The 13,280-nt window shown below is 43.1% G+C and overlaps 1 protein-coding gene across 3 annotated transcripts; it reads right to left on the bottom strand.

Annotated features, from left to right (window-relative positions):
- Positions 1-250: 250 nt before the first annotated feature.
- Positions 251-12,945, bottom strand: rpgrip1 (RPGR interacting protein 1). Of its 3 annotated transcripts, none has more exons than XM_037759423.1 (31): positions 12,637-12,945; positions 11,915-12,044; positions 11,629-11,682; positions 11,302-11,422; positions 10,925-11,130; positions 10,723-10,825; positions 10,468-10,605; positions 9,064-9,169; positions 8,892-8,915; positions 8,652-8,798; positions 8,485-8,558; positions 7,482-7,702; positions 7,202-7,302; positions 7,062-7,112; positions 6,789-6,968; positions 6,243-6,360; positions 5,587-5,750; positions 5,151-5,481; positions 4,768-4,928; positions 4,399-4,631; positions 3,770-3,885; positions 3,477-3,685; positions 3,160-3,216; positions 2,903-3,069; positions 2,597-2,651; positions 2,400-2,469; positions 2,071-2,165; positions 1,149-1,338; positions 977-1,061; positions 709-836; positions 251-614 (listed from the first exon to the last, which is right to left on the bottom strand). In XM_037759423.1, the coding sequence occupies exons 2-31, from the start codon at positions 12,000-12,002 to the stop codon at positions 370-372; spliced, it is 4,038 nt and encodes a 1,345-aa protein (XP_037615351.1). In that variant the 5' UTR covers positions 12,003-12,044; positions 12,637-12,945; the 3' UTR covers positions 251-369. The 3 variants fall into 3 exon arrangements, with proteins under 3 accessions (XP_037615351.1, XP_037615349.1, XP_037615350.1); XM_037759421.1 differs by having other exon boundaries at positions 10,468-10,608; positions 12,637-12,944; XM_037759422.1 differs by having other exon boundaries at positions 10,468-10,608; positions 11,302-11,419; positions 12,637-12,944.
- Positions 12,946-13,280: the final 335 nt, after the last annotated feature.

The following is a 13,280-nucleotide window of genomic DNA, read 5'->3' as shown; positions in this document are numbered from 1 at the left end:
TTTAACACCACTGTGGCAGGGGAGACCTTTCAAAGAGGGACAATGTCTTTACTAAAAGTTGTCTCTATTGTGCTACCTTCAATTTTAGGATAAGATTAAGAATGACCAATACACACAATCATGTACAGTTAGTTCTTAGCTCTGAGTTTGGTGGAAAACACCCAGGAACATGTTGTGCAAGTCTAATAAGAAAGATACCTTAAATACCTTAAAGTTATTCAGTAAAATCCATGAATAAACTTAAAAAAAAAACTTCAAAAATGATTCTTTATTCAAATGCTTTGGATATGTTGAAGAAGAGGCTACAAACAGTGAAATAAAACTGTTTCACACAGAACACGACCTCTGTTAATCTTATACTAACTGCTTTCAGAAGTCACTATCATCATCATCACCATCATCTATCACTATTTCATCTTTTTTCTTCTCTTCCTCTTGCTCCTTTTCTTCTTTCTCTTCTTCTTCCTCCTCCTCCTCTTCTTCATCAGTGTCATCTTCTTTCTTGGTCTTTCTTTTCTGGTGAAACTCCTGGTATATCCCAGTCAGAGCTTTCGCTGCTTCGAGAGACACTTTCAGATTTCCTATCACCTGCGTGTCTTCATCCACACTCATAACTGGAGGAAACAGAGACAAAGGGACAGACAGACTGTAAGAAAACTTGTTTTAGGAGTCTTGGTATCAAAGTTATGACACAAATACAACACCTACCGTTAATTTGTTGGTCGCTGACATCGTTTCCAGTGAGGAGCAGTTCCTGTAGGTCCAGAAAAGCATGTCCGACATCCACACACTCCTCGTCGTCGTCCATTGGCTCACTGACTACTGTGAACTTTAACCTTGCCATGACACACAGACATACACACTTCAACTTAATTTATATGGTTTGGAAAGATCCATAAAGTGCAGAGACATAAACTGATGCATTTCCCTTGCAGTTTAACGTGTAAAATGACAGAAAGAACACTGATGACACTACCTGCCCTGGTTGGGGTCAGTGCCCTCCAACATGGTGTAAAGATGCTGTCTGAGTGGAGCCGACTGTGAACCATCTACATAAATCACTGAGAGACAAACAGAGAGATTTGGGGATTATGAAATCATTCAAACTTTTCTAGAACTAAACATGCACAAAGCTCGCCCGCTCTCACCTCGTGTGAAGTTGTAGTGAACGTCCTCTCCCTTTGTGGGTTTGCGGAGGGACATGGGTGTTTCCGTTGTCTCCATCGGGACGCCCAGCAGCCGGTACTCCACGTAAACGCGCTGCACTGACTTGTCTAACGCCACGCGTGAGGACGGCGCAAACGACAGGGACAGAATCTCGACTCTCAGCTTGTCTCCCTGAAGCATAAAACAAATGTTATCTATTTATATTAGGGGGTGTCAATCGATTCAAAAATATTTAATCGCAAATGAATCACATATTTTGTATCTGTTCAAAATGTACCTTAAAGGGAGATTTGTCAAGTATTTAATACTCTTATCAACATGGGAGTGGGCAAATACGCTGCCTTATGCAAACATTTGTATATGTTTATTATTGGAAATCAGTTTACAACACAAAACAATGACAGATATTGTCCAGAAACACTCAGGTACTGCATTTAACATAAACATATGCTCAAATCATAACATGGCAACATGACAACTGCTGTCAGTGTGTCAGTGTGCTGACTTGACTATGACTTGCCCAAAAATGCATGTGATTATCATAAAGTGGGCATGTCTGTAAAGGAGAAACTTGTGGGTACCCATAGAACCCATTTACATTCATATATCTGGAGGTCAGAGGTCAAGGGACCCCTTTGAAAATGGACATGACAGTTTTTCCTCACCAAAATTTACTGTAAGGTTGTTATCCTCCTTCGCAATAAGCTAGCATGACACGTTTGGTACCAATGGATTCCTTAGGATTTCTAGTTTCATATGATACCAGTTTCTTCATTCTAGCTTTAAAACGGAGCCCGTTACAACCTTAAAAATCGCAAGACCAGCTCATTTTAAATGAAAGGTCAAACTTCCTCTCTTTCATTCATACATTTCCTCCCACTCACACAGTTACTTTGCTCGTACCTTCCTCATTTTCCGTTTTGGTGGAATGACGATAATGTCGCTTTGTGAGGAACTTGACTCGGAAGAGTCTGGGGCTCCACTGTCTCCTGCAGCAGCTGTATAGTCAAAAAAACAATTAAATAAAAAGGATTCATTTGATCTCGCGATTCATTTCATTCTTAATTTGACAGGCTGGACTGAAAATGAAAGCCCTGTCAGCATGTGATAGCTTCCCATGTGTAAAATAAATGTCCAAATTTGTAAAGGTTTTGAGGTCAAATGGGTTATATTGGCTTCAAATTACTGTAAGAAACTCAAAGAAGGCCTATTGTGTGTATATGAATAGTTACCACTCGCACTCCTTTCCTCTTCTTCCTCCTCCTCTTCATCCATGGACACCTGATCCCCAGAGGGAAGGTCCTGAGAAAAAGAAATTTGATATCTCTTATAATTGTAATTACTCGTTTCTCTAACAATTTGTTTCCTGTGAGAATCACTCCATCAGATGTTGTTTTAAGGCCTGTTAAGAGAGAGAATGAGCTCCTACCTGAGCCCTGGCAACGCTGGCGGAGCTCATCCTCGACGGCGTGGTGGGTGAAGATCTTAAAAGAGATTGAATAAAATTTAAAAAATAATAATACATTTAAATGAAAACGATAACCATACAACGAAAGCACATGATTTTAAATTTCAGGGGATCTTTTCCAACAATTAAAATCTGTTTGAGATAGCTCTACAAAGTTTGTCCTACACAAATCCTTAAACTCCTACAACTTCATCAAGCTCAGCGAGCTCTACAATAACAAGATAATGAAGTGGATTTTATGAAAGAAAAAATAAATCTGCATCTTACTTTCTTGTTGGCAAATGAGAGGGCGTGGTCAGTCTGGGCTCAGGCGTCAGATGGGGTGTGTCGTGGTAAAGGTCAGGCGACCTCTTGGTGGATCTTTTCCTGTCCGGCGGTTTCACAGAGGTGCGTTGTACTGGTGAGCTTTTCTGTTTGACATGTTGAGGCCGAGGCTGTAAAACAGACAAATAAACAAAATCGTTTTTTATGTTTAAATCATCATGAAACCACACAGTTCAGCACAGTGAATTTAAAACGCTTACCAAAGCTTTAGTCTCTTTCTGCACTGTTTTGGTGTCTGTCGGCTCAAGTAGCTGAGTCTGTTGTAAAGCCACAGAAGAACAGGTATTAAGCTAGGGAACAGGAATATGTCTTTGAACATAGCATCGATTTTAGCATTTACACATTGATTTTTCCTTTACCCAACAGTGTTACGACATGATGTCAGCAAATTGAGTGCTCTCAGAGGTTCATTTCTTTTTAAAGAGGGTTAACGGTGTCATTGCTTTTCATACACTCTTCTTTCCAAACAAATGTACATGAAATACACTTTTTGACACACTAGAATAAATAATCTCACCTTCACTCTGGGCTTGGCTATAGGCCTCTGTGATGCTTCAGCCTCTACTCTCCTCCTCTCCTCCCTCTCAGTGCTCTCCATTTCTCTGCCCTGTCTTCCTTGTCTGCCCAGCGCAGCGTCCACCGATGGCTGGAAGGGGTACTTCCATTTTAACAAGACCCTGACCATGCCCCGAGGTCCACCGGCTGGATCCCTCAGAACATAATCGCCTGGCGGGACAAAGAGACAAGAAAAGACACTTCCAGCTGCTTCTAGTTTTCTACTTTTCTGTTTTACTTTTGTCTCTCCCTTACCTCGGATCTCTCTGCCTGTAGCCAGGGCTCGCAGTGGGATGGGGGTCTTGGCGAGGTAGGCTGGCGGTATCTGGTCGTCGCTGTCATCAAAAACGTACACCCACAAACTGCTGGATCTAGACAAAAGAAGAGTTGAATGTTGTCAATATTTTTGCAAAGATAAGGATTATCTAAATTACAAAAAATTGGAAAAATTGAGAAGATCCTTCTTAAAGGTACAGTGTGTAGGATTTGGCGGCATCTAGTGGTGTGGTTGCAGATTGCAACCGACTGAGTACCCCTCCGCTCGCTCCTCCCTTTCCAAGTCTGTGGTAACATGAGCCGCCGAGTTCAAAACCATGGTAACGCCATTCGCCTCGCTCAGAGGCCATCCTTACCATAATACCACTACTTAAGGAGCAACAGAAGTCGGACGGCGTCTGGCGGCACCACGGTTTAGCACTCTGCGGCTCACGTTACCGCAGTTTCACAAGGGTGATTTCGGCCCAAGAGTTAATTTATTTGCTAAAATACCCCATTCAAAAAATCTTTAAAAATGTAAGAAGGTTGTGTCACAACAAGTGAATGCCCTCTTCAATATAATCTGAGTTTCTAACATATTTGTTTTCTGTTTCCAGACTATCATATACCTCAGATAGTGCAACACATCAGCTGTTACTGCGAGCGGGTAGCTGGTAGTATCACTGAACACCGGGTCTGCGGTGGACTGGACTGTTTGAGAGACGTGAGGTAGCAGGTCGTAGAACCTGTATGTCAGGTAGGCATCGGGAAGAAGTCCAGGCCAGCGAGCGTTAAGGCCCACACAGCGTTCCAACATGACCACCAGCTCATTAGGGATCCCCCCGCCGTAGTCATGTAACTCCTGCAAACAGCATTGTCCTTGTCATCATATTTCCAAAAAACATATCCCTGTTACACTGGTTAAACCAACAGGAACCATTTCTTTGGTAGAGAGTAGTTTATGAAGGAAAGAAGAGAAAATGTCTGCCCTATTTTACCTCATGACCGGCATCTTGCCAGCCAAGAGAAACGTGCACAGGACCCTTCTGTGCCGCTGTTCTCCTGTCAGCTCCTCTCTCTGCCACGGTGTTTATGGGCTCTGCAGGATTAAACAGGCGCACCCAGAAATCCACAACACCAACAGGTGCACCCTCGCAGCCTTGGGGGAGACAGACAGACACATTTTTAGACAAACAATTATCAAATTATTAAAGATAACCACACACGGTGCATTAGATGATAAATAAGAACATTACAACATATTATGTAAAAGAAAAATGACAGGTAATTTATCTATTAATGTATCTACATATTAACACCATGTTAAACTGTGCGCAGGAAAAGAAGCATCAAATCCAGTAAATTACTTTTAAAACGTCACCTGTGATATTGACATGTCCACCGACGCGCTCCCCTCTCCTCTCCATGGCACCCATGAGGGACATTTGCCCACTTCCATGTGTCACAAACCTGACCCCTCCTAACGCCTGGTGGAGCTCCACTCTGACCCTTGACCCCTGGCCTCCCAGCCTGCCCAGATCACGGGCTGTCAGAGCGTAGCGGGACGTGAAGCCGTAGTTGGGTTGGCCGCCTGACACCAGAGGGGTGGAGTGCACCTCGAAGTCCAAGAGGCCGTAGGTGCAGAAGGTCACGATGTCTTCACGACGGATGCCGCCCATAGCACGAAGCCCTGCTGGAGTGAAGGTGGCGGCCTGGAGGTGCAAGAAAAACATATTTCAGCTTCGTGGAAAACTTGCTTCGAGTTATTTTGAAAGAAAAACATCAAATTCAGGTGTAACATCTGAGTTTTATCGAACCTTAAGGTGGATCTCCAACAGCGACTCCCCAGCCCTCAGCTGAGAAAAAGACGTGTCGTCCTCACTGGGCTGTATCACCTCCTGCTCTCCAGCTGGCCACGTGTACTGTGTTGGTATGGTCCGGTTGTAGTTCCTGGGGCTGTATGCTAACTCCTTCAACTGAGCTTTACAGTGCAAATAGAAAAGTAAAGAGTTTTGAGATTCCGAAGGTTGCATTTTGTTTGCTGCTCATGCTAACTACCCACCAGGCCGGCTCTAGCCCTTTTGATGCCCTGTAGGCGAAGTTTGGATTTGATCAAACACAATGTTTTTATGGCAAAAATCAAGATTTTTATTTTCATAAATAACTGTATTTATTATAATATAAATAAACAATTTGTCCCTGATATTGTTGGCTTAAAAGTGTTTAATCAGTTTCACTACAATCTTTTTTATTTTTATTTTTTTTACATTTTATTTTATTTCTTTTAGAGGGCGACCAGCACCCCCAGAATGTGGCGCCCGAGGCAACCACCTACAGTATATGGCCTATGCCTTAAGCTGGCCCTGCTGCCCACAATCACAGATATACAGCACAGAAGTAACTGATTGCATTGAGGAGTTGCATTGGGTTCTCTTGCCTCTGTTACTACAGAAATAAGGGTTGTTGTTCATACCTTGTAAAGCGTTGATCTGAAGAGCTCTTTTTGATAAAAGTTTGTCTTTGTCTGCCATCCTCCTCCTGCTCTCCTCCCTCTCTCTCTCCATCTTCTGGTTGACTGTGTTCAACTCTTCCTTGGGGAGTAAACAGAGTTTGACCGAGGACAAGTTCAGTTAAAATGGGAAGTATCAACAGAGTGCTCCAGCGATGATGTACTGTATTTTTGTCGGCCAACCAGGAAGTTAGCATCGCCCCGAGTTCCCTTGACAAAAAGCCAATGGGATTGTTCCATTGGGTTTTGGATTATTGCAGAAAATAAGCTCTGTGGCAAAAAAACATTTATGATACTTACACATTTTGTTCAGCAAGATCATCTCCACAAATTAACCACTTATATGATTTTTGAAGCTAAAAACCCATCAATGTCGAGACGAGGGAACAGGAAGTACTAAAATGCTTACCCATTTCCGGGTTTTAGGACTTGTTCCTGCACCCCTCTATGCTGATTACAATGTTGTGTACATGTATGCGACAACTGTGTTTACTGTGTTTGTGTGTGTACCTGCAGGTCTTTACTGATACGGTGCTCCAGCAGCAGAAGGTTTCTGGTTTTCTGTAACTCCAGCACGGTCTCAGCATGTGACGCCTGGATGTTTGCCAGCTCTCGGGGAGAATCCTCCACCTTCCCATCAGCCCAGAGGAACCGCAGCCCCAACGCGGTCTCCTGCTGCATCCTAAATGCCTGTAGTTGGAGGGAAAGCATGCAATAAGGTTTTAAACGCAATGTATTTTGTCTTTTAAAGCAGTCCAAACAGAGGTAGAAAAGTGTGCAAACCTTGATCTGTATAAGCGTTTCACTGAGCTCCTCGGCACTCAAGCCAAACTCCTGGAAGAGAGAAGAGATGATGAAAAGTGTGCTAAAGAACAGAACAAACAGCTGTCCAGCAATGTATTATTCATTTTATCATCTCTGACCTTGGTGACAGAGTCCAGTCTGTCCTGCAGAACAGAAATCTGCTCTTTGTACTGGAGAAGCTCCCATTCCTGATGCTCTCGTTTATTTGTCGTTGAAAAGTCTAAACGAAACAACAAAGGAAATTTACTGTTTTATTACTTCTGTCTGCTTTCGACACTGGACGAGTTGAGGTGTTGGGGTCTAATTTAAATCAAATGAAATGTATCTTCCTTAACTAATCCACTCATTGTCAGAACGAATTGCATATGCAGTGCCAACATGCCGAGACTCCTACTGTACCTCTTTCTCGCTCCCTCTTCTCCTCTAACATCTCCTTCTCTCGTCTCAGTTTTTCCTTCTCCAGCTCCAGCCTGCCTCTCTCCCCCCTCTCTGCTTGCAGCATTTCCTCCAGTCTCTGGATGTCCATCCTGCCGATGTTTTCTCCCTGTTCCTCCCTCCTCTGGTTCACTTCCCTATGTTGTTCCACCTTGCCATCGCGGTGGCTTCGCACAGATAAAGTACTGGGATGGAAAAAGGGTAAATATAAACATACAAGGAGAAACACAAAATTACTTTCAGGAGTCATTGTCAAATGTTAGGATTACATGTGTGTTATTGAATACATTAAAGGTGCCATATTGTAAAAAGTGAGATTTTCATGTCTTTTATATTATAAAGCAGGTTAAGTGCTATATAAATACTGCTAAACTATCAAAACGCTCAATATACGGAGAAATACACACAGACCGTATTCAGAAATTGTGCGTTTGAAACAAGCCGTTTCTGATTTCTGTCCATTTGTGATGTCACAAATATACAATATATAGATACTTACACGGTTTTAAACGTAAACATTCTAAATGTGTCCCAGTTTATTTCCTGTTGCAGTGTATGTAAATAACATCAGCTGACAGGAAATAAACATGGACCCAAACTGTTGCCTAGCAACGCAATTTCATTGAAATGAACTAAAACGGAGCGTTTCAGGCACAGGGTAAATACAGGTATATTCAGGCAGACAGTATGAGGAAAACTAAGTTTTTTTTAACATTACAGCATGTAAACATGTTCTAGTAGAAACACAAAATAAAAGTAAGAACATAAAAATGAGCACGATATGGGACCTTTAAGACTTTTTGATTTCGACATAAACCTTATCTAAAGTCATGTTCTGCTGCTCCTGCATGGCAACTTGCATTTACTTTACATTTCAATTGAAAAACAAAGGTCTCATCCCTCCAACTTCCTGTTAATGTGCTCCATAGAGATTGTTGTGCAGGCCCTAGAAGACTTTAAATCCCACCTCTCTAGTAGAGAGTCATAGTTTGCTTTTATTAGATCCCTCTCTCCCTCCAGGTCTGATATCCGCTCCTGTAGCTGAAAGATGAAGAAGGAAATCTTTTTAAAAGCCGACATCACCTTACATGATCTCTAGTCAGGATTCATCACACGGACATACAGATGTGGTACCTTGTCCAGGGTGTGCAGAGACAGGGTAGTGGTGGTGAGTTGTCCCTCCAGTGCCAGAGCTCTCTGTCTCTCCTGCTTCAGTTGTTCAGTCAGCTCCTCCACTTTCTCCAGCAGAGTTCCCTGACTTTCGCTCAGTGACCTCTGACGCTGGGGGTGAACACATGGTGCACTCAGAGTTAATATGAGTAAAGTATCAGACTATTAGCTTGAAGTATTCATAAAGCTTTTTGGGGCATTTACCTCCTCCAGCTGATTCTCATATGCCTGGAAGGAAAGAAGAAAGACACATTTACGCCTTTTGAGGACCAATTAGTGAACTGATATGTATGACTAAAGTACTGAAATATTCTAATTATTACAAAATAACAAAAAGAAGAAATGAATGTTTTATAGATAAATAAGGTCATCTAACCTCCTGCAGGTTCTTGAACTTCTCCTGGGTGACCCTCAGGGCGGTGCTCTTGTCTGAAAGCTGCTTTTGTAGACGGATCAGATCCACGTTTTCTCTAATAGTTATTCTGACAGAGAGATAACAACAGGATTTATTATTATAACTGACCTGGTTGTTGTACAAGCAGTTGTAGCTGCAAAAAGAGCGGCAAGGAGTGGAAAGAGGTGAGGACTATGATGTCCTTATTATGTAATAGAAAACAGCATTCCATCAGGATTGTTTAACCCTCGTTGCTCTGATATCCTTAGAGGACAAAAATGTCTGCGTGAAAAAAACTGCCATAAAATTATATGTTAATATTATTTTCCAGTTTAACAGAGTTCAATTTGTAACCAACTTCAGCCCTGACCATAACTACCAAATAATCATTAATTTCAGAATTTTAACCCTTTATTTGCCAGTGTGTTTACATAGTGCCACACAAACACACACACACACACACACACACACACACACACACAACTTTAATCATTTTCTGTGTACTAAATAAAACTCTGAAGTTTTATTTTTTCACAGTCTGGGATATGTCAATGATTAGCAACAGTATTGATTTTGTTGCATTTTTATTTTTTGTGCAGTGTCAATTTTAAAGAGACTGTTTGTAACTTCTTACACGTATAAATCATTGCGGATCGGTGTCCCATGCGCGCTCGTGTGTGGCTACGCTGTTCAGACAAGACTCCAACACAAACTACAAACTACTTCTAGTGAAGCCCGTCTTGCAAATGTTGGCAGCGATCGGAAGACGCGGGGGAGACCGTAGCTTTGGTCTCCAGGGCCGGAGTCTCTGCTGTAATCTGTTCCTCTGCTCCTCTGCCTGCTTGCCTTCACTCACACACCACGCGCGTTCTCACTCTTTCGCTCCACTCTCACGTGCATGTGCGCACACTACACACAGAAAGTTAGTAGCTCTGAGAATATCTAGTGAATGTACAGTGGACGTAAATGCTGCAGCTCCTCCAGACCAACAGAGGTTTCCCGTGTCTTGTGAAGTGACGGGGCTCCGCAGCGAGAAACGTTATTGTCTCCGACCAAAACTCCGGTGTCTCCCCTGTTCCCTCCGGCCGCAGTCGGGAGGCTGAGGCAGGAAAAGCCAACACTTGGAGCGCGGGCAACAGGACGCTGACTTTCGTTGGCTTCTCCTCTCGCCTGACTGAGCATTCAGTGTGAATCACCGAACAGTTCTCCAGTTTCTGAGTATATTTTTTTTCATTTCAACTGTAGCGAAGTACACTGAAATGTATTCAAATAAAAAATAATTTACTGATTTAAAAATATACTCCAAAAAGTAGAACACGAAAAAATAGCAACGCAGCCTTCCACAAATTGCAGTACGATTATTAGTTGTGTGTCTGCTGTAGCCACCTGTGTCTGTCAGCCTGTTGCTTCCTCATGTCTCTCACAGTTCCCTCCATCTCTTTCTCTTTCTCTCTCAGCGTGTCTCGGAGCGCCTGGGCAGTCAGCTCCAGCTCTGCAGCCCTCACCTGCTCCGTCACACTGGACCTGCTGGGAGGGTAGAGGGAGGTTCAGTGCGGGAGTAAGGGTGGGATAGGGGAGGAAGAAAGAGTCAGGTAGTAGAATTAAAGGGGGGAAACATCTGCTCAATATCCTCACACTTACAATCTCTCCATCTCTGCCCTGGTGTCTTCCAGCGTGGGGCCGTAGCGGGGCGGGGCGGTCTGGGCTGCCCTCCTGACTCCACCCTCTAATTCCATACTTTTACCTGACAAGACGAAGAAGAAGAAGAATAAGAAGAAGAGAGAGATGGAAGAGGAAGCAGTAGTCACCCTGGCCTATATTCATGTGCAACACACACACACACCTTTACTGAACTTGTATGGCGTGCGTCCCCCGAGGTCCATAATGTGCTGCTTGGCCAGGCTCAGTTTGTTCTGCAGCACCCCTTTCTGGCTCTCCAGCATCGCCACACGGGCCTCCAGCTCCTGTATGGTGTCCTCCACGTCCCTCTCCTTCACAGCACCGGAGCCAGGACGGGCCTGACGGAGACGCGTCAGTCTGGTGGACATCCTGAGGCAAGGAGGAGGTTAAATCAGCCCATATTAGGGGACTTGTCTTATCTCTTTAAATCACATCCTGCAACAGAGATGATGTTTCCAGCTACTCTGAGATGCCACATTGATGTGCCCAATTCTACCCAAATGGTCTGGCGTTAGCTACAGTCATCAGTGTTTCTATTACCTGCGTAGCCTCTGCTCCTGTGTACGAGTGTGCTGTCTTAGCGCACTGTTTTCCTCTTGCAGCCTGAGACACAGGTCCTCCAGGTGCTCTCTGGGAAACCGAAACATGCGCTGAGGATCTGCTGAAGAGAAAGTCAGACAGACAGAGACAGAGAGACAGAGAGAGAGAGAGAGAGAGAGAGAGAGAGAGAGAGAGAGAGAGAGAGAGAGAGAAAGAAAGAGAAGGAGAGAGAAAGGCAGCCAAAATATAAAAAACTTTCTTTGCAGGAAATGTACTTTTTTTTTCTTTTGAATGTCTGAAAGGTAGAGTTTTGTAAAGAGGTTTTACCTTTTGTCTTCATGACATGATGCTTCTTCCATGACTTCACATCACGTAGAGTATCTGGGGAAACAGCAAGAAGGTGACATAGTGACAGATTTAGTCAAGACTGTATATACAGTATGTAGCCACAGACACACAATAAAGAGCTCATTTTAAAGTCTATTTTGTCATAACTTACATTGATAATTAAGTAATGAGCCGGTCTAGCACAACAACCTCTGATTTTAGATGTAAATCAATGGAACTTTTAAAGATGTACAGACAAATAATGGCAATAAGACTACCCACAAACCTGGAACAGTTGGCATCAGTCCCCCCCTCATCAGTCCCACATCTCTCACTGGGAGATCTTCGGCTGTCTCATCCATCACTGCCGACATCACACCTCTCCACTCAGACTCGGCCAATCAGAAAGCTCCGGTCTTTGAAACGTTTGAAACAACAGCGAACTTGTCATATTGATATCCAGCTAGCTGGAATATGGACTATAAACGGTTATACGAAAAGTTCCTTGGACTGCAGCGAAACAGAGAAACCCAAAAGTATAATTCAATCTAGTGACCATAACTTGTTAAGTTTATATTTGTGTATTTCCTAGTTTTCCGGAGCTTAACGAGATCCAAGCTGTTAGAAGAAGTGCTTCCCATTACACGCACGTACAGAGATACACTTCTAAACCCAGTTAATGGCGAAAGAAATTAAGGTCTGTTTGTTGCAGATCTACTTTTTCAGTGAAATCACAACCTCAAGACTGTACACACACAGTGTATAATCAGTTCAAGCCTGGAGAAACTGTCATCCCCGACAGTTTTAGCTTCACCATACATTTTCAATGAAGGTATCAGCCAAATGTAAAGCACAAACCTACTGTGTTTGCAGTTTTAGGGTCTACATTGCAGCACAAATAGTGATAAACACCAGGAATCCTACTGATAGGTCAGTGGTTGGCATTTTCCCCTCCTGCAGTAACAAACATCAAAATTGAAAACTACAATAAGAAACTATTTGACTCACCCTGTTCTGTAGGCCATCTGAAGAAGTTTTTACATCGGGTAAAGAAACGTGTAGTGTTCTTGCATTATCCTGGTGTTCAGTGTAGGCTCTCTACATGTGTGTGTCTCCGCCCTGTGCTTGAATGATATCAGTTTTAATCCCTCTTCATCCCTTCCTCCCTCTCCTTCCCCTTTTTAGCTCTCTCTTTACATAATTTTTTTTCCAAATTCTTAAATTCTTTCAGGACTTCCCAGTGGGTTTAAATGTGTAAAAATTACCACCTGCAATCACAGTGTGTAAGTATGCATGCATTTAGTTCAGTGACATACCTGTGAGTGTACAGTATACTCTATGTGTGTATAATGCCTCCACCCAAGACTCAATCCTGAAGTCTGTCTCCATCTGCTTTAAGGCTAATCCCATCTCTGTGCTAATCTGATTAGCAACCGTCAGGCTGTACAATCTAAGACATGGTCTGAAGTCAGTTTTGTGGTTAGCCTGTAATGACATGGGGATGGCTATTATTGGAGCGAGGCAGGTCTAAGATCTGTACATAAGGTGTTACTTTTTAAGATAGCACGAGCGAAGGGAAGAAGAAAAAGGAGGAGGAGGAGGAGGAGGAGGAGGAGGAGAGGTAAGCATATACAACATTTTAGTTTATTGAG

The sequence above is a fragment of the Sebastes umbrosus genome, chromosome 22, assembly GCF_015220745.1.
Source record: "Sebastes umbrosus isolate fSebUmb1 chromosome 22, fSebUmb1.pri, whole genome shotgun sequence".
NCBI classification, from domain to species: Eukaryota; Metazoa; Chordata; class Actinopteri; order Perciformes; family Sebastidae; genus Sebastes; species Sebastes umbrosus.
This window is presented reverse-complemented; position numbering and strand designations above follow the sequence as displayed.

What these genes read in the sequence shown, in the direction of transcription:
- rpgrip1 (XM_037759421.1), bottom strand. Translation starts at nt 12,002, where the DNA reads ATGTCGGCAGTGATGGATGAGACAGCCGAAGATCTCCCAGTGAGAGAT. An exon ending in TATGACTCTCTACTAGAGAG is followed by an intron (nt 7,703 to 8,484) that starts GTGGGATTTAAA and finishes TTTCCATCCCAG; the next exon opens with TACTTTATCTGTGCGAAGCC. An exon ending in TCTCATTTGCCAACAAGAAA is followed by an intron (nt 2,652 to 2,902) that starts GTAAGATGCAGA and finishes ATCTCTTTTAAG; the next exon opens with ATCTTCACCCACCACGCCGT.